General features: G+C 40.5%; 1 protein-coding gene across 3 annotated transcripts in view; it reads right to left on the minus strand.

Moving 5' to 3' along the window:
* PRDM10 (PR/SET domain 10) overlaps positions 1 to 21,195 on the minus strand; it is a 101,620-nt gene that overhangs the window by 21,586 nt on the left and 58,839 nt on the right. For all 3 annotated transcript variants that reach the window (XM_076002651.1, XM_076002649.1, XM_076002650.1), the window contains exons 5-12: positions 19,723 to 19,948; positions 17,759 to 18,000; positions 16,126 to 16,329; positions 11,200 to 11,272; positions 9,028 to 9,145; positions 6,476 to 6,605; positions 5,715 to 5,957; positions 450 to 797 (exon numbers count right to left, since the gene is read on the minus strand). In XM_076002651.1, the coding sequence (XP_075858766.1) occupies positions 450 to 797; positions 5,715 to 5,957; positions 6,476 to 6,605; positions 9,028 to 9,145; positions 11,200 to 11,272; positions 16,126 to 16,329; positions 17,759 to 18,000; positions 19,723 to 19,948 (1,584 nt within the window). The remainder of the gene's footprint in view (positions 1 to 449; positions 798 to 5,714; positions 5,958 to 6,475; positions 6,606 to 9,027; positions 9,146 to 11,199; positions 11,273 to 16,125; positions 16,330 to 17,758; positions 18,001 to 19,722; positions 19,949 to 21,195) is intronic.

A 21,195-nucleotide genomic window follows, 5' to 3' on the forward strand; every position in this document is an offset into this window, starting at 1 on the left:
ATACAAAAGTACATTATAAACCAACTCTTTCTTTTATTTCCTGCCAAACTGCATGGCCTTAGCAAAGACATGAAACCACAGTGGAAGGGAGGGGATACTTCCAGCCCAGGAAATGGGAGTATGTCTTCTACAGACTCTCTATATTTTATGAGTAATGGATATTGACAAGGATTAAGAAAGACTTTTTAAAAATTACAATAGATCTGGGTGTTTATTACTCTAATATGACTTAAATATCTAAATGCCACTGTCTGATCTGGACAATTAAGGGTTATAAATATCTTTTGCTTATCAAAGTAGTCTCATTGAAGAAATACTGTTCTCAATAGTAAACTTGTTTCAAAGAAGGGATGAAAATGCAAGTGCTAGGCAGTCTCAGTTTTCCAAAAATCGAAGTTTCTTTTACCATAAGAAGAAAGCAGACAGGAATCTCAGTGGTAGACACTCACCTGGATAAAATCTGGGAACCGTTTCTTACAAGTTGGGCAGGTGAAGTAGCCATCATTGATATGAATGGCCACATGATCTTTCAACAAATCAAGGCGGTCAAAGGATTCTGGGCAAAAAATGCAAGAGTAAGTCTTCTGGTCGGAATGGAGCTTCATATGGCTCTCCAAAGACGCGCTGCTGATGAAGCCCTTGTTACACAGATCACAGGTCAATGGGCAGTTCCCCTCCCGCCCATGGAAGCGCAAGTGTTGGTCCAGTTTGTCCTTTTCACGGAAGGCCTTCCCACACTGCAAACATTTAAAAGGCCGGAAGGACTTCCGAATAAACAGATGCTGAAGAGCTGCATTCTGAAAGACATACACAGATGTGATCATTTAGTGAGAAAATTAAGAGCGCAAGTGGATCACACTTTCATAGAGAAAGAGAGGATGATCTCTGCAATCACGGACTTCCCAGAGAAGCTAAACTCTAGGACACACACAGTTGAAAGAAGATTTTTCTGGTGAAGACACTGAAAATGAAGCCATCCCCAAAGTTCATCTTGAAAAAACAAACCTATTTTATGTTTTGTTTTATGTCTATGAGTGTGTGTTTTCTTTTGAAAAGATTTAAGTAACATTCAAGAAAGTGTTCCCAATAGAAGACATGTACAACAAAACAAACCCCAGTGGAACAGGATAAAAATTAAAGATTTGGAAGAAAATATGTGGGGTAAGTCACACATGCATGAATGAGCTTGGAGCGAGTCAGCCAAATGTTACTTGTTCAAGTCCTTGAGAAAAAGAATTTGAAGTTTGATTAAAATGTTTAGCAAGAAAATGTAATAAAAAGAACTGAAGGGTAGTCCTTGCCAGGGGCAGATTGAAGGAGGAAATGGATATGGGGTTTCTTTTGGGGATGATGAAATGTTCTGGAATTAAATAGTGTTGATGGCTGTACAACTTTGGAACTATTCTAAAAACCATTTTAAAAGGGTGAATTTTATGCTATGTAAATTATAAATCTCAATTTAGGAGAAAGAACTGAAAGGGAAATAAAGGATTTATATGACTGTATTTGTTCACAAAACATGAGACATGAGCATGTATCATAAGTGGAAAATATGCATTTCATTACTTCCTACTTAGAAAATGCAAAGGACAAGGCCCCAGTGCAGCTAGTTAGTTCTACTGGTTAGAATGCCATGCTAACAAAGTTAAGCATATTGCTGTGTTCCCTAACTAGACCAGGCAATTTTGCTTTTTGTTTTCAGTCACAGATTACACTTCCAATGCTGATTAGCCATCTTGTAAATTCATGCAATTGTTATAGGGAATCCAAGTGAGAAAATAGGGATACTCAGTGCAAATCCATCACTACTGCTGGAAAAACAACTCATGCTCTGCCGAGAGCAGATCAACGGAATCATCTTTCACACAGATAATACAAAATCAATATTTTAGTTATGCTATAATGAAGACTCATTCATAAGTTCCTCAAAACACTGAGCGAAAGCTCTAGGTACCTACGAGGGGGAAAATCACTCAAAACATGTATCTGTGAATAGGTGTGCCTATGTATTAATAGCTATAAGGGGACGGTAATTGAAGGATTAACAGAGATCTTAATGTATTATTTGTGCAATGAAAAAAGTATAGTGAACAACACTTGATTCCAAATTACTGATAAGCAACAACTTCTAAATTTAATATGAAATAATCATTTGGGAGAAAAGCAAAGTAATTAGTTTTTATTTAGTAAAATTTCTGAACACAGTTACTATACAATGGAAAATGTCTCTCAGGGCTTGTCTAACAGGGCTAGGAGTAAGATTTTAAGATGCTACCTACTCCTCTATCTTTAGCAGATAAACAGCAATTCTATTGTCCTCCCAGGTTGACTGGGCTGCTTCAGCGGCTACATAATATTTTATTCTCCTATGTATCTAGATCCCTTAATAAACTGCTTAGCTCATAGGAAGCATTCAATAAGGTCTTTTCTACAGCATCTGCAAAGATCTTTAAAATAGATCTGTTTTCAACTCAGCATCAGAGCTTGCTTTCACCTCCTCACACTGCTTAGCAGTCACCTAATCTTTCACTCTATCTGGATAGATACTTACTTTACATAAAAGCTGTTACTATTCTATCTACTTTCAAAACTTTATAGAAATATTTACAGATAAATAGATGCTTTTCTGAGGTTTAGTGATCCAAGATTCGGAACACTTTTGTCATGTATGAATTTTGTCTTTTATCCAAGTTCAGCAAAGTATATAAAGACAGACACAACACACAGGAATTGATTTTGGCCCTGATGAGGACTCCATTTCTCCTCAGGTGCCAAATCCAGAAGTCAGTTTTGTTTTGGTCCATTTTGTTAATCAGTCTTCTGTCATTTCTGATTAGCATGAGTCCCTTCAGAAACTTGATTTAAACTGAGCAGCCACCTGGCTCCCCTTTCCTACTTCTGTTGACAAACCTTATCATCTTTTCAGTTTCCATGGAGCCCTGAACATTGTCTAAGTACTCAAGAACTAGACTGTCTTTCTCTGATCTAATGATACTAATGTGATCCTCACGTTACAGGGTAGTAAAAGCATTGAAGCTGTTCCCACCCCTTGACCTACTTGCAGGCCATTTCTAAGGTATCTTCTGTAGCTCAGAGCCACAGCCAGCACACACACATTTCTAGAAGAAATCATGAAAAACAGCGAAGGGAGCACATAGATACATTATGGTTCTTCCAGTCAACCACACCATACTGTATATACATCAGCTACTCTAGGGATACCAAAATAGTATCATTGCTAAATTCTGACTTGAGATTTAACTCATGTTGCAATGAATTCTGATAAGACAGATTCTTTGAAGACAAAGACTATAAAATGTTTCTAAAATTTGATATTAATAGCAAAAGGAATCTAAATTATTGACTGATTTTCATACTATTTTGATCCTGACACTAAAAGGATATCAATCATGTTTGTTGGTTGGTTTGGGGTTATTTTTAATAACTTTTCTTTGGCTAATTTTCTGTCCAGCTTTCAAAGCCTTTGGTGGGCTAGCTCTGCTCAACACACTTTGCTCCTCACTATACTCCACAGTAACCCCATGCTAGGGCCACGTTAGTGTTTGCACTATCCCATAAGCATACCAAGCATATCCCTGTGCCTGGGCCTCTGATCCTGTGCCTACCATTCTCTGGAACAGTCTTCCTTCCTCCTGTCTTTCTTTCAATCTAAGTCTCAACTCATCCATCAATTATCCTGACTCTTCCATCTGTCTTTGGTCTTTCACTCTTCCAACTTCCTATAGCAATTATAAGCTATCCTTTTACATTTAACACTTAACTGTAAACTACCTTAGTGTTAACTCCTTATTTAGACTGTAAGCTCCTAGAGGACAGAGCTCAGGTGAAAATTCTATTGTGTACCTAACACAGTGTTGAATATACAATTAAAATTCAATACCACTGCTTAAGTCATTCAAATGGTTTTAGTGCTGGAAGGGACCTTGGAGATCACTTAGTCCTACCCTTCATTTTGTGTTTGAGCAATCAGCATCCCACAATTTACTCATTGATCTATTTATATATAAATTATCATTACTCATCAATTTGCATTTACTGTAGCAACCAAATTGTAGTTTCCACCAGGATTTAGTAAGTACAGGTTGCAAAGAACAGCAGGTCAGGCAAACACTTAAGTGACATTCTGTTATGTGAAACACAGGAAACAAACCTACCTGCAGCTCCAACTGAGCAGGCAGCATTAGAGGAGAGAAAAATAGTTACATTACCAATTGGATTGGAAGACTTCCCTTCAGTTGGTCATTACCAATCTGGATAGAAAAGATGAAAAAATACATAGCCCTACTTTTTAGAATGTGTGAAAGGAAAAACAGAATAGCTCAACTAAGACTGACCTCCTAAAGCCACATACACGCAGCTTTAGCTTTGACATAAGGAACCTTGTACCAAAACCAGTAACCCAACTCGTTCAAGAATACAAATACAATTATAGCCAGACTATGCTTGTACACCCACAACTTTGCTATACATGTGGGCTTTAGTTTTTTCCTCCAAATCTGGAAACATTTCTCTGAACTTAGTAAAAAATCAGAATGGTCAAAGCAGAAAAGACAGTAGTAATTGGGTAAGAGAAAGAAATACAGACTGGGAAATAAAGTAGAATGATAGACTGGAAGATATTAGTTCATAGCTTTTTTCCTTTCTGGCCTATATGTAGGTTTACATATCCTTTTGAAATAATATACATTGAGCCAAAAGTTTTATTGTTTCAATTATAAGGCCCTCATAAAGGCTGCTTAGGCTCAGAGTTTTTAGAGTCCTTCAAAGCTATCATACAGCTATAAATGTTTAAATGTATTTTTACATGAAGGCATGGACTAGACTATTTTTCAAGGTCCCTTCTAGCCTATAGGCAAATAAGACATCCAAAAGAAACACAAGCTGAAATGATCATGCATCTAGAGATCATAACATCTGAGGAGTTATACAAAAAGTCTCTTTCATCTACATGTAAAGTACCCATAAAAGTCTTTATGTGCTCAGCTGCCACAAACACGGGTTTAAGTCATTATTTTTTGTCAGCGCAAACACTTATCCCACAAATCCCACACACCAACCCAGACTCAAACGCTGTCTGTAAAATAGTAAGAGAAAACACATCTAAATGGGAAGTCCCTGAAGCCTGCAGCCACAGGTTCTGAAGCCAAGACTCAGGCCACACTTGTGTGACATTAACTGGTCTCCAAACCTCAAGCTTTAGCTCAAGCTATCCCGAGTATGCGGATTCCACCTGCCATACCAACTTGGGCACAGGTCCCTTTGCATTGATGAGTAATGGCATTTGCCAGTCTCCCCTCAGAAACTGTACATAAGCCAATTTAGTTAACCAAAATTAACTTGAGAGCTATGATTAGGCACAGATTAGTCTGTTTAAAGTATAATTATTACAATTACATGTATTCATTTCTTCATTTCCGATCTGTGAACTTAGGGATGAAGACAGCTATCTTACTTTAATGATACTTAGTACAGGAGCTGCCAAAATCCAGGCTTCTGTGTTATTACTAAATCGACAGAATCTAGGACCAGCCACGCCAGCCTGCCACCGGACACAGACATTTATACTTTCTTCCAAAATAAGGGGACCAAGCACGTGATAGGCTAGACGCAAGATTTCACTGACGTGGGTGGCGACCCGGGCTGGTGGGAGGAAGACCCGCAGCCTGCGACAGGGGCACGCCCTCCCCACCTACCCGGATGCGCTTGGCTCTGCGCATGTCGTCCGCCGTCAGCGTGCTCGGGGCGGGCCCCACGCTCTCTTCGTGCTGCGGCTGCAGGTGCAGGTTGTGAGCTTCTGGTTCATGCTCCAGGGAAGACTGGGTGTCCTGTGGCAGCGGAGGGATTGGGATAGTGGTCTGTTCTGGCTGATCCAACCCGTTCAGAGTGGCTGGTTCAGCCTCATCAAACTGCTCCTTCGTGGGAAAATGTAGCAAGTCCTGCAATTTGCAATAACCTGGGATTATTTCCCTCCCTAGACAGAGATCAGTGCTGGATGGAGATTGTCAACTCAGATTTAGAATTGCTGCTTATTTCTGAATGACTAGATTCATAATGCTCAGAAAAAATATTCTCTCTCTGGGAAAGTTAATTTAGGTAACTATGCACAGAATGCAAAAACTATGAGATATTCCAGACCACATAACTAGGAAAAGACAGTGATATGACTTTTCTGGAACATCAATAACTTTAATTGTTTAAACAAATTAAACAAAGTCCATCCTGAGTACCTCTGGTCAATTTCAAATCTTCAGGGCAGCAAGTTGGGGTTTTGTTGGAAGTAACGCTTGAAAATACATTCTTTTTTGCTGTCCTCCAATCACACTTTAACAGGCAGCAAAGCTCTGACAGGGAAGGTCTATACACATGTGGAAGGCCTTTGTTTTGAAGTCTAGGAAGGGACCCGGTGAGTCCCCCATGGCCTGCCTCTAAGGGGGCTCTGTCCCATCCCTAGTACCTGTGTCCCATCGTCGCTCTTTTCCCCATTTTCACTGGTTATTTCCAGGCGGATAAATTTCGGAGGCCGCCCTGGCCGGCGACCTGGGCCGAAGCGCCTCTTGCCGCGTCCTCGTCCTCTGCCTCTCGTTCTGGGGACAAGAGACAGGGTTACGAACCACCATGGTTACATAACACCCACAGCAAACAGTGCCCTGAAGGATCCTGACTGTCCCCCGGACTGTGATCTCCTCTCACTTTGTTACTTCTCTGAGCCTCTTCTCTAATGGAAACGACTGTTCTGCTAATATACACCTTCTGAACATCTACTCTTTGCCTTCTCCGTAGCTCAGAGATGTCTCAAGTTATTCTGAACAAATAAAAATTCAAAGCACTAACTACATTTTGCTCTGAAATGATGTGAGAAATGCAGACAGGACAGAACATGCTACCTCTTGGAGTGTGTTCCCAGGAGATGTCATCTGAGACAAGATTCCACGCTCTCTCTCTTCCTCTGGCCTCACCTCATATTCCTTCCAAGAAATGTGGCTAAATTCAAAGAACTTTCTTGTTTTACTATAAGCTTCCAAAAGGTGAGAATAAATTTCTAATTTAGCTGTTCTATAACATACCTAGTAAACACCAGTTCAATTTTATCCCCTTTAATGGACTTCTAACATACAAAAATTCCTTAATAAAAGAGACCCAGAAAGTATGTCATGAAAACTTCTTTAGAAGACGTGCGTGGGGGGAGTAGTGTATGATATTAATCAGATCATGCTTTATTCTTCCACTCATCTATTTAACAATTTAATAAATATTATAATGTTTGCCAAGAACTTTTAAAAGATTTTCTCTGATGACAAATTCTAAACCTAGGCAAATGTGGAGAATGGTGTGAAGAGCCCCAGGTACCCACAACCCAATTTCAACATCAGCCAATCTTATTCCATTGATATCACCACCACTCCCCCCCACACACACACCCATTAGATGATACTGAAGAAAATCCTAGACATCATTTCATCTGTAAATATTTCAGTATATATTTCTAAATCATAAGGACTCTCTCTATATGACTGTAATAGCATTCTCACACCTAAAAAACCCCTGATAGTTGTTGAGTATTACAGCTTGTCAAAGTTCAAAATTTCCTAATTGTCTCAAATTTCTTTTAACAGCTGGCTATCTGACATCTTATCTACTATGCATCATGCACTGTGCTAGGCTCTGAAGACATCAACTTATATGAGACATATTTTACCCTTAGAGGTTCAGTAGAGGCAGTAGGTGATAAAACCACAATGTAATATAAAAAGTGCTATAATAGAGCCATGAACAGAGTTTTAGCAATACCCAGGAGTGACTTAAATCTCACTGAGCCCACCCCACCCCACCACAAGACATTTACTCCTGTGGTCATATCCCTGATCCTATCACCTGCATAATCCCCCATCACCCTGATTCCATGCACAGCCCCCCTGACACCTATCTTGGCTCCCCAGCTCGCTTCCTCTTATACTCAGATCAACAACCCTTCAACATCACTAGAATCTCCAATCCAATCCTTCTGTCACTTATGTGCAGTCCTGCATCCCCTTGATGCTTTCTCTCTTCTTGTATGACATAAACTCCAAGGTCATCCACTGTGATCACTCCCTTGTATACGCTCTCAATTCCCATCCCTACTGCTGCTCCATTATTCTCACTGTGTGCTGTATGTGCTTGCCAAAATCACGACCCTGTGTAGTCCAAATCCCAGCACATTCTGCACCAGTACTCCTGCAACTGAATGAAGCTGGAGGACAACACCCAGCCATGCTAGTGGTCTCACTCTCTTTCCGTGACCATGAACCTCAAGTGGGCACTAATGTTGCAGGCAAGTATGGTACTTCCCTAGAACATTCACTTTCCCTCCTTCCCAAACCTTATAAAAGTCAGCAACCCTGTATCTGTTCCATTGGTACTACCCTATTCCAAACAACCCTCATTCCTCACCTGACCTGTTGCAATAACTTTTAACTGGACTCCTTGTCTTCAGTCTTACTTCTAAGCTAACCTGGTGCCATTTTTATTCAGAGTGATCTTTCAGAAAAAAAATCCAAATTTCTTACCATTACCCATAAGGCCCTACCTGATCTGGCCCCTGCCTACCCCATCCTTTATGATTCTCCCCTCATTTATCTTTTTTATACAGTGGAATTAAATGTATGATTTAGTTTGATAAAGGAATCATACTGATGAAAAAAGTTTGAAAATCATAGATGCAGATTATTTTAAAGACACATACTATCTCAGAAAGTCCTATTTCAGAATCTCTAGTTAAAGGAGATTTAACTAAGGTGAAAGGATCTCCCATTGCTTGGTATTGGTTATGCTGGAAAAGGGATAGATGGTGAGTGAATGAAAAGAAGTGACAGGTAAGACACTTCCCTCAGCAGCCCCCCGGTTACCTGCTTACACACACACTCACACAAACACACACAGAAACACTTGTTAGTTTACGGGCAATTAATACAGAAATGATTCTGAACCTTTTAAACTACATTTGTGAGCCCTTCCCCTCATCTATACCTGCTAAACACGTCCAGTTTCTCATCATGAGAATTAAGATGCTGTTGCAACTGCTCCGAGCTTATAAATCGGCGGTTACATTCATAGCAGGGCCAATTCTTCTCTTGCTCTCGAAGAACTAGTCACAGGAGAGAAATCATAAAGGCTGATGATCAATAGACACCAATAAAACTCAAATGCCTACTATTCCCACCACTCTCATCTCACTGGAACCTAAGAGTTCACAATTAGACAGTATTTGCTATTTGCATTACTGCTTTGTCATAAAAATCAAAGGTTAAAATCTGGCAGAGAGTTGGTTTTTAGGATCTTATTTTCTGACACATTTATGCAAAACATCAAAGGAATAAATGCCCTCATACCACTCTCTCCCACCCCTAAATACACACACACCCTTCACCACACTGGAAAGACAGAAAATACTACAAAGGAAATCTACATTTAGATAACCTAGTGATTCAGACCCAAGTTTCATAATCTGAGGGTATATTTTACCACAAATGACTTAGAAGTCAATGTCCAATATGATCACTTTAGCAAAATGTTCAGAAGTATCTAATAAATCTGAATATATGATTCAGATCCAGATTCAGATCCATCATGATCCAGCAATTCCACTCCCAGATGTACACCCAACAGACATGTGCAGACATGTTCACTAAAACACATGTGTAAGAATGGGCATAGTGGCACTCTTCAAAACAGCCAAAAACTGGAAACACTCCTGTTGTATGGCTTTTTGCCCCTGGATGTCAAGAGGTTATGTCTAAATCACTAGAATTTCCCAAGTAATATGGGTATCTTTTTATTCATGGTGGGCCCTTCACCATACTCAAGTTTATTCTAATGAGATGACTCAGGGTAAGGCAGGCTTTGCCAGAAAGCCCAACCATGTGATTAAAAGGCTGGGGCTCTGAGCCAGGACACATCAGCCTGACCTCCCAGGAGGGCAGGGGAAGAGGATCAGGAGCTGGCGGTTGAATTCAATCCGCTGGCCAATGATTCAATCAGTCATGCCTATATAATGATGCCTCAAAAAAATTCTAGACACCAAGCTCAGGTGAGCTTCTATGGTTGGTAATCATGTATCGATGTACCAAGATGGTGACAAGTCCTGAGGACACGGAAGCTTCTTGGGACCATCCCAGACCTCACCACATGCATCTCTTCACTGGGCTGCTCCTGATGTTATCCTTTATAAAAAACTATAATTGTTAAGTATAGCACTTTGCTGAGTTTTGTAAGTCATTCTAGTGAATAACCAAATCTGAGGGGCTACTGGGAACCCCCTAAACTGGAGCTAGCTGGTCAGAAGTGTATGTGGCTTGGAAAGGGCAGGGTTTGCAGCTGGTGTCTGAAGGGAGTGAAGTCCGCGGAAGACTGTGCCCCTAACCTGTGAAATTTAACCTAACTCTGGGGAGTTAGTGTCAGAACTGCACTGCATAACAAAATGTACAGAAAAATGGAGAAATGACTTATTATACATTAATACAATAGAATATCAATAATGAGAATGAGCAAATCACAATTATATACAAAAATGTGACTGAATCTCACAAATATCATGTTGAGCAAAAGATGCCCAGATACAAAAAAATGTACATATCATATAATTCTGTTTATGCACATTTCTATTACAAGTACATCTTATGTGTGGTATTGGAAGTCAGAAGAGTAATGACACTAGGAGTAAGAATTAGAAGGCAAAAGGAAACTTCTGGGGTACTGGTTATGTTCTGTCTTGATCTGGGTACAGGTTACAAAAGTATGCTTACTTTGTGAAGATCCATCAAGCTCTATACTTATGATTTCTGTACATTTATATATGCAGATTATACTGCAGTAACATTTACATTAAAAACAAAGTCAATGCCTGCCTTGCTCTGTCCTCAGAGATGATTAAATCTAGATAGGAATCATCCTCTGGTCTAGGTTCTAATTTGGTATTTGGAGGTTTTCATTATATTAAATACTATTTTCTAGCACCCATGAAAGAAACGTTAATGTATCACTGTAATTTGATCCTAGAATTAGATGGAGATGGATAGCTCTAAAAAACTTACTGGAATATCTTCTGAAATATATTGAGATAGAAATGTAGAGGTTGCATCAAGATGTAACATATACAATTTAGAATCATACAGAAAACGTAAAATATAAAAGACCAACTACCTTTCCTTTCTTCCTCAGAAATGTCATGAATTTTCTGGTTCACAAACTCAGCATAGGATGCAGCATACCACACCTGCAAAAACCAAGTATATCATCAAGAACGAAGGGACATTACCAGATGTTCTTTGCATGCTTAAATTATTTCTCCTGCTTGCATGAAACAACTCAGGCTTTTCCACAGCCCATTAAAAAAAAAAATCATGCTGTGAATCTCCTCCCCCTGCTATACCCTCCCAGCAGATCATCAGTCAGGAAGTTCATTTGCCGAGACACACTGCATGTTTTCTTTTTCCTCTTTAGAAAACTGTTTTTGCTATTATAATAACTTCACAATTATATCCCGAAGTCTCTTCATCTACATAAACAGCCTCATCTGATTTTTAATCTGCATTTAAACACAGGTTTTTACACAGTTGTAATCATTAGTGGCTGCCACCAAACAGCTCTTACTGGGATCACCAATGACTATTTCAAACGCTACCACACTCTCCTAAGTCTTTTCCTCCCTCCCACCCCATGGGCTGTTTCTGCTCACTTGTCTAGCTCACTCTGTCTGCTCCTTGTCTAGCTCTCTTCCTCTCCCTAACTTCTAAATATTAATGTTCCTCAAAAGCTTAGTTTAAGTCCAAGGACTTCTTATTTTACCCTCAGGTGATCACATCAGTTTCCAACCAACTCTATGCTAATTATTCCCAAATTAAGATCTCCATTCCAGACCCTCCTTGTCTGTTCCCTTTAAGTGATTTCAACTGGATACTTTGGATGTCTCACAAACAGCTCAAACTTAATATGTCCAGAATGGAATTCTCCATTTCTTTCAACTCAAACCTCCACCCCCTGTCTATCTTCCCCATCTCGGTAAATACCTTCCACCTAAAAGGTGGTTTTCCTTCTACAATCCTTTAGCAAGGACTGCTGAACTTCCTCGGATGTTCTCCAACTCTGCTCCTGCCACCCAGATGCATGCCAGCACCATCATTTGCCTAGACTACCACCCAGTCTTCTAACCAGCCTCTCCCACCCGCTTTTACTGCAATCTACACAGGAGCCAGAGTGCTCTCCTTAAATCCCAATTGCCCTGATTTGATCATTACACATCGCATATAGGTGTCAAAATATCACATGTACCCCAAAAATGTGTACAACTAACATATATCGATAAAAATACACACAATCATATCTCGTCGTGCAGGCAATGGCTTCTCATTTCATGATAAACCTGAAGTGCTCCATGATGGTCTCCAAAGGGCTCCATGCCTCCCCGACCTCAGTCCTTGCCATGCTCCCTTACCCACCATTCAGCCAAGGGTCCCCTTCCAGCTGCTCAAACATGCCAGTGCTTTCCCATCCCATGCCTTCAAGCTTGGTGTTTCACCCCCAGGAACACTGGGCTCCTCCGCTCACCCCTGTCCCAGCTCTCTGCAGCGCTGGCCCTTCTTGTTCCACAGTGCTCGGCCAGCAAAGCCTCCCCTAACCATCACATCTAAACCCTAAACGGGTCCCTTTCCTATCACCTGCTCTTCCTGTGCCCTCTGTTTCCTTCATGGCACTTGCCCCTCTGTGATATTATTTGCTTGTTTACATCTTTCTGCCCATCTCCCCTCTAGATTACAAGTTCCCTGAACATAGAGAGCCAGTCTGTCTTTTCCTAGTGTCTGAAACATAACAGGAGTTCACTATCAATCACTAAATGAACTGATCATATATAATTTTATGGAACATTATTTTAAATATGTGGAAATATTTATAGAGACTTCACTTTTTAACTGTGGAATAATATTCAACAGAGTCTGTATTCGATAATATACTTAACTATGTCCGTGTTTGGATTTTTTAAAAGGTGGTTTATTATTTTGCTGTTACAAATTCTACTCTAATCAATCAATTCCAGGATTTTGTGTGTGTGTGTGGGGGGGGTATTTTTAACATTTCAGAAATCAGAATGTGCCTCACACTCTATGGCATCCTGCAGTCACTGCCATGATGTAGCTCTCATTGCTCCTGCACAAACCTGACCAAGTTCTTTGTACCAGTCTCACCTCATTCAGTTATGAGCCCCCTGGGACTCCGTGAATTGATAACACTTGCCAAGTAATGCAAATGGAAGCCAAAAAAAATTGCCATTTACCTCAGAATAAACAAAGGGAATTTCAAAGCAAAGCAAGGCTGGTGTGTGGCCTGCAGGGCCTCTCATTAAGGCGAATTGTCAGAAACTTCCCACTTACTTGATCAAAAACCACTTAACTACCAAGGATACAAGTCAATTGAGGAAAAGACACAGATGAATTCAGTGAAATGGGAAAGTACAGCATCAGAACTTGCGGAAAGGCCATCAGTGGCTTGGGGAAACACCCGAGAGGCAACAGTGGAACACTTATTTTAAAACTATGGCAGCAGCATCAACACTCCTGAAGGCACAGAAGATGACAGCACACAGAAAGGCACAAACATCCATGAGGAGGTAAAACAGTGACTGGGGGAAAAAAAGAAAAAAAAAAGACTGCACACAAAGCAGTTTATATCTCAACCGATTTATCTTGCCTAAGTGTGCCCTTTTTATGTATGTACAAGTATGACATAATTTTTAAATTATGTCCAAATAAGTCTAAAATAGCTCCTTCAATAAATATAGAGTAACAATTTTGTTGATTTTTTAAAAAAATACTATAATTTAACTGGCAGCATCTCTTTATTCTTAAGGGTACATAAAATAACGGTTGCATCTTAAAGTCATTGTTATCTTAGAGTCAGTGAAATGCAGTATTACCAAATTCTAATGTATCTAGTTCTATCTTTGTTTATGACTGTTTCCTCAGACTAACTTTCAAAGATTTGGTTTACTCGGCCAAGAACATTTTTACTATATACCTCCAGAAATATTTTACAAATAATGCAATGCTGTAATTATTATCTCTATTTTTTAAAACCCTCACATTCATTTTACTGTATCCATTTTTGTTAATTTAACAAAAATAGAAACTCATAGTTATTTTGAGAGATTTTTAAATTATTAATGTTGAGAAAAATCTTTAATTTTTTTTTTTACTATCTGTTTCCTCCTCCAGATAAAGTCTATTTCTGCCATTTGTTCATTTCTCCATCTGGGTATACTGAGGTTGGAGGTGTGCAACTCTGTTTTCATACTTAAATCTTTTAACATGTATTACAAATATTTCCCTCATTCTGTTGTTTCAGTTGTTCATTATGCTAAACTATTATATTCTTATTTGTTTCTGTACGGCTTTACCTGTATAGTTCTATTGGTTTAAAAGAGAAAATAATCTCCCCTCCACAGTTAAGAAGTATTCACTTCAGCTTTTTTCTTATCAAGAATTTACTGCGGGCCGGGCATGGTGGCTCATGCCTGTAATCCTAGCACTCTGGGAGGCTGAGGCAGGAGGATCGCTCAAGGTCAGGAGTTCAAGACCCACCTGAGCAAGAGTGAGACCCCGTCTCTATTAAAAATAGAAAGAAATTAATTGGCCAACTAAAATATATAGAGAAAAAATGAGCCGGGCATGGTGGGGCATGCCTGTAGTCCCAGCTACTTGGGAGGCTGAGGCAGAAGGATCTCTTGAGCCCAGGAGTTTGAGGTTGCTGTGAGCTAAGCTGACATGACGGCACTCTAGCCCAGGCAACAAAGTGAGACTTTGTCTCAAAAAAAAAAAAAAAAAAAAAAAAAGAAGAATTTATTGGGACAAATATTGTGAGATAGAAATCTCCTTTCACATGTTTCCTTCTGGGCTTATGAGTTATCTAGTTGACTGACAGTTTCAAACACAGAGGTTTTGTGTAGCTTTTTGACAAAATCCAAGATTTTCTTTTCCCCCTAAAGAGGTATCAATTTCTAACTTTTTCCACATTGAGGCACCATGCAATTCAGTGTTCACCTACTACTGATATAATCATTTCTCACCTATTTTTCATGTATACCAGGAAGCTAAAGAGTAATCTGACCCCCCCTTACGACCATGTTCCTAATATGGAACATATTTTTTTAAACTAAATTTTTTTTAATTCCTTTTTACAAAAAGGAATTTTCACTTAAAATCATAGCAGAAATTTTATTATGTCATCAAGAATTAATACTTAGACAAATTGCAGCGTGATCCCCAAAATATATATTTCTAAAATCAGAAGTCATTACATAGGATTCTTTGAATAAAGTATTCAGATAAAGAAAAAAATCTAGCCCATACATCTAAATTCCATTTTAAAAAACCTTCTGTTTCTCAACTAACTCGTCTTTAGAGTATATCATGACATTAAGTGATAACATCTTTAACCACTCCATCGCAAATACAGATGGTCCCCAACTTAGCATGGTTAGACTTACAATATTTTTACTGTACAATGGTGCAAACACAATAGAAACTGTAGAGACTGTAGTTTGAGTACCCCACACAACCACTCTCTATTTCACTTTCAATACAGTATTCAATAAATTACATGATATTGAACACTTTATCTGTGTGTTAGATGATTTTGCCCAGCTGTATGCTAATATAAGGGTCTTGAGCACGTTTAAGGTAGGCTAGACTAGCTCTAATGTTCAGTAGGCTAGGTGTATTAAATGCATTTTTTACTTAAAATATTTTCAACTTACCATGGGTTTATTTGGATGTAACCACATTGCAAGTTGAGGAGCATTTGTACCAGTCTGCTCCCCAAAATAACTACTTCCTTACCCCTGGACCCAATGTCTTCATGTAGGCCCTTTGATAAGCACAAAAGCCATATACTTTTCATTCTATTTTGTTTACAGAATTACTTCAGGAGTATAGTACATAGTAGCTACTCAATAAGTAAGTAAATTACCAGGAAAGGAACATTTTTGTAAGAATTCCACTTTAGGGCTTTTCCTAATTTTTTTTCCCTAAACAATCATTATTGTTTGCAAACAGCACCATGGATCCAGCACTGTACCTTCAGTTCCTGCTTGGGCTCCACATTCTTTATCGTCGTATAATACACATGGTGGCCATACTGGTAAGCCACCAGGTTCTGCTCCAGGTGATTCTGGGCTGGACGTACAAACATCATCCAGTTGCAAAGGGTCTCATCAGACAACTCAAACCATAGGTCTTCATGCAAATCCCTGTCTTTTCTGTCCCCTTTATCAAGAGAAACCTGTAACCAAAGAAAAAGTAAAAAGCCACGCCACAAAAAACAAACAAAACCATCAATATGATATGCATTGTCATAATATACAAAATATTGCTCCTTAAATTAACCATTCATCCTGATTCTTCCCTTTGTATCTGGAAAGATACTGAAATTGTGACTTGCCCAGTGTAAAAGAGAAAAGATACTTTCTGAAGCCTCACCTGTAGGAGAATCTTACCTGGTAAAATCTAAATGTTAAAAATCTAATTGTATGGCTTTATTAGTATTTCACAAAACATGACTCGAAAAATGCTATAAATAAGCCAGAAAGTGTAAGCAAAACACTCTTCAATTCATAACAACTTGCTTCCTTTTGGAATTCAACAGCATTCCTTTATAACATGCAGCCCAGAGATAGGCATTTCTCTTTAGAAATATTCTTGCTTGGAGATCTTCGGCACTCACCAAAGAAAACAGCTCCATGACAGCAGCTAACTTTTCAAAAACACACCCCAAATATTTCTCCCTCCACTACTCTTTCTTAGTTCTGAGCCACTCAGATCTTGGAGTAGCTATGCAAGAAATGGCTGGCAGAGCGGGCTGGATGGAAGCGAACGCATCAGATGTGAAGAACAGAGACCAATAAAAATACTTCACTGTTTGCTGAAGAATATTCTTTAATGGAAGGTTTGACAGCACAGACTTGTTACAAAATTGAAAAGCGGTTTTCCTGCAAACATTACCAGCATGTAGCAGATTACATAAATCTACATAATTCTCTTTTGTATTCCAAAGTTATTTTTCAAAAAAGAAAGAAAAAGGCTGTCAAACGCCCTGTTAGGGGCTGAATTGTGTCTCTCCCTCAAATTCATGTTGAAGCCCCTACCCCAGTACCTCAGAATGTGACTGCATTTGGAGACAGGACTTTGAAAAGGGTAACTAAGTTAAAATGAGGTCATTAGGGTAAGCCCTCATCCAGTATGACTAGTCCTTCTAAGAAGAGGAGATTAGGAGGTGGACATGAACAAACACAGAGGAAAGACACTGGTGAGGACTCTTCGAAACAACGGCCCATCTTGCAAGCCAAGGAAAGAGGCTGCAGAAGAAACCAACCCTACCAACATCTTCACCTCAGACTTCTAGCCTCCAGAACCATGAAAAAATACATTTCTGGTGTTTAAGCCTCCCAGTCCGTGCACTTTATTATGGTAGCTCTAACAAACTATTACAGTCCCTAAGAACTACAGCTCTCAGAATTAGTCATAAACTAAAATTGCAGTCTCTGTTTTATTGACGAGAGAGAAAAAGTTTCTACTTAAAACAAATTAAGCATAGAAAGAAAAATATTAGCAAATAACAGCTATGAAACTGAAATAAGAGACTCAGTAGAAAATTGAGTGCTCCTGAAAACTGTTAAGGGAACAAGGGTGAACTATGACAAAGCATAAATTACCTTCAGATGAATATAACAGTCCTTCAGCTCGGACCCCCTGACGAGGGGTCCCTCCACAGGGCCAAACTGGGTGCGCTTGGGAATGCGCCTTTTGGAGAACACTCCTCCAAGGAACCTGTCTATGTAGAGGACCAGAGGGAGACTTGCTCTCGCTCGAGTGAGCACAGGCCGGTTGGGGATCGGATGCAAGGGGCCATGCTTTGGGCACACTGAAGAATGTGCGTTATTACACTCCTCACACCCTACAAAAGAAAGAAAGTCTTGAAGAAAAGTCAAATTCCTCAATATGACTTGAATCTCAGGTAAAAAATTGGAACTGGAAAATTCCCCGAATCTAAGGTTTCAAGCCAAAATTCAATTAACTCCTGCAATGGTACTACCCATTCAATTGTAATACATTAGCTTTCACAGACCAATAAAAATCCTATAATTTTCCTCTAAAATCAGGAAGAATTTGCTTATGCCTGCCAAAAATAATATGCAGGCTATGATTTATTTCAAATCTGCTGGATAGTTAATTCAAATAGTAGCCACTAAATTTACAAATCAATTACAACATGTCTGAGAAGAAAAAAGAAGAGCTTATTAGGCCAAATGCTGCAAAATCTGATGAGAAAAAAAAAAGAGGTGAATTTTATAATATGTAAATTATATCTCAGGAAACCTGTTAGGGGGGAAAAACTTTGACAATACTGTTGAATCAATTTCCTCAAAGGGAGTTTTAGAAGCCTCATTATCTCAATATGTCTAACTCAAACGGAAAAACTGCTGTATGGTTTGAGAGTTCAGTAGAAACCACTGTCTGATGATAATGCTAAAATGAGTGAATTTAGAATACTTTACTTCATGCACTTGGAGAACACAATCAGCCCACGCCTGACACGACATGTATTTTCAGCTCATTCTGAGAGTACTTGGTTCACACCAATCCAGCCACATTTACCCCTTTGCCAAGAGCACCCAGCTACACCTTAAGTGCCAGAACCGGACACATAGAGCCACACGACAGAGGCATGTGACTGCAGCACGCAGAGATCACACTCACGACCCTTAACAAATTTAATTAACCAACCACGGTTTTCCCTACTTTGGCTGTGTGGTGGGTGAGCTGGTTTAGGAAATAGTTATTTTCAATTTCTTCAACTCTCAAGTAATAGAGAGCTACACTTTGTTTTAGTATTTATAAGATAAAGTGACTTTCTGTGCATTTGGCTTAGGAGATGCTTGGAAAACTTAGGAATTCAAGGAAAAACAAAGCAAGGAAGTTCTCTGTTGGATTGGGTTTAGATGTGGGGCTGAACACTGGGCAGAAGCGGACAGGTTTTACCACCAGCACACAGAAGGTCCAGAGAAACAGGGCGAGAGCACAACGCTCTGAATGGCCTCAATAATGCAAATAAATGAGGTAAGAACTTTGCTGTATGAGCCTGAAAGTCAATGGAAAGAAACAATGATTTGGTAGGTGTAAGCAAAGGCCCGGCAGGTGGTAGAGAGGCAATCAGGTATGGACTGGGCCACCTGAGCTGGAATCTGACTCTCCACTTTCTAGCGTGGCCTTGGGAAAGCTGCCACCTCCTAAGACCGTGGAGAGCACTTGCACCTGGGATGCAACAAGCACCTTGAAGAGGTGACTACGAAAGAGGCAGAGCAGCAAAGCGCACTTGCTGAAGCCAAAATGGCCGGAACAGTCCAGGACTGGGCAGGCCTACCATGTGGCTTGGTAGCTGACACTCTGGTATCAGAGGGACCCAGGCTGACTCCTGCTCATCCCTATGTGACCCCTAGCAGGCCGCCCAACCTCTTCTGAGCTTCAGTTTACTCATCAGTGAAGTGGGAAAACACACAAGAGCATCAGTACCTCCCTCCCATGGCTGCTGTCAAGCAAGATGATGCAGGCAGAGCAGGGAGCACAGGGCGGGGCGTGGGAGGGACTCGGGGCCTGCGAACTATGTGCCCCCACTTACATAAGTCATGCGGGTCAAAGGGCCGGGGCGGGTCTGGCTCCCAGTCATCCAGATCTGTGTCTTCACCATCTTCTTCCTCATCTTCCTCAGTATCCTCATCCTCATCCTCATCCTCTTCTTCTTTTGCCTCCAGTCTACCTATCGGGGTCTGCAGAGTTGCCAAAGGGTCGGAACCATCCACACTCTCAATCGAAGGTAGCACCTGGTTGTGCACTGGTAATGAGGCCTGGACGAAAGTTTAAGGTATAAAGTGAGCAGACGTCTGCTTTCAGTCAGGCACACACACAGAGCGCGAGGACTGGGTGGAATCTAGTCTTCACGCTAGCTTCCTCCAAGGCCCTAGAAAGATGATTCCCATCCATGGGCTGTAGGGAGGGGTCTGACTTCATTTTCGATGACTGATTGCTCAAAGCTTTTAAGCCTAGCCCTCCCTTTTCCTCTCTGCCCACACCTGGGCAGGCTGATGGGGCAGGCTAATAGGCAAGCTCAGGTGCTCCCTCATTTGTGCCAGTGGGAGACTGACACCTGGCAAGACCCTGACCCTGTGTGTCCTAACCCCACCCCAAACGCGCCATGCAACCCAGTTTCCTTTCCTCGCTCACGCCATCTCACACCCGCTTGAGGCACGTCCTGCCTCCCCAGACACTTCAGTATGTAAGCAACAGGCCTTTGCACAGCCTCGTGGCCTGTGTGTGGGGCATCACCAGCCTCCACATCTGAACTAAATCTGGGAGAGGGGAGGTCCCTCCTGCCTTCAGGGTGGCCACGACACAGGGGCCATTTCACTGTTAAAACCAAACACATGGTGCTACATATGGTTGGCAAAATTCAATGGTTAACAGCTCTCCATTTAAACACTTCAGAGAGGCCAAGGTTTGTAAGTGAGAATGAAGAGATGAGCTGCCAATTGTTCCATCATGCTGAAGTCAGTCTCTTGCAAATAAGACAGTTTGGGTCATGTATTGGGTTAATGGTATCTTACCATATATACTGGCTGTAAATAAATGGTACCTTAAAAAGTTCTGCTACCTCCAACCTAAGTGCTGTGGGGTTATAGATTCCCTAGATTCCCTTAATGGCATCTTATTTCTCCTGCCCAAACAGCACCTTAGGTCATGTTCAAGCCATGTACCCTTCCTGGTCAATAAATAAAGCAAGTCAGTTTTTAAATGCCCACTCCCTTTTTCTTAACATCCCCATCAGTTGTTTTCCTCACCTAGAATGTTCTTCTTCCACCAACCTTTTAAATCCTACCATGTTCCACTTTCTACAGGAACCACCCCCTGATGGCTCCAGGCCTCCCTGACACTCCTCTGCCCTGAGCTCCTGCAGCACCTGGGGCCACAAATCCCATGACCTCGCTGGGCCTCTGCTTCCACATTTCATTACCCTCAGAGCAGCCTGGCCATCCTGGAACGGTTCTGTAACAGTTTCTTTCTCTTTTTTTTTTTTTTTAAGATATAAGCAGCATTT

Source organism: Microcebus murinus, chromosome 4, assembly GCF_040939455.1.
Source record: "Microcebus murinus isolate Inina chromosome 4, M.murinus_Inina_mat1.0, whole genome shotgun sequence".
Taxonomy (NCBI): domain Eukaryota; kingdom Metazoa; phylum Chordata; class Mammalia; order Primates; family Cheirogaleidae; genus Microcebus; species Microcebus murinus.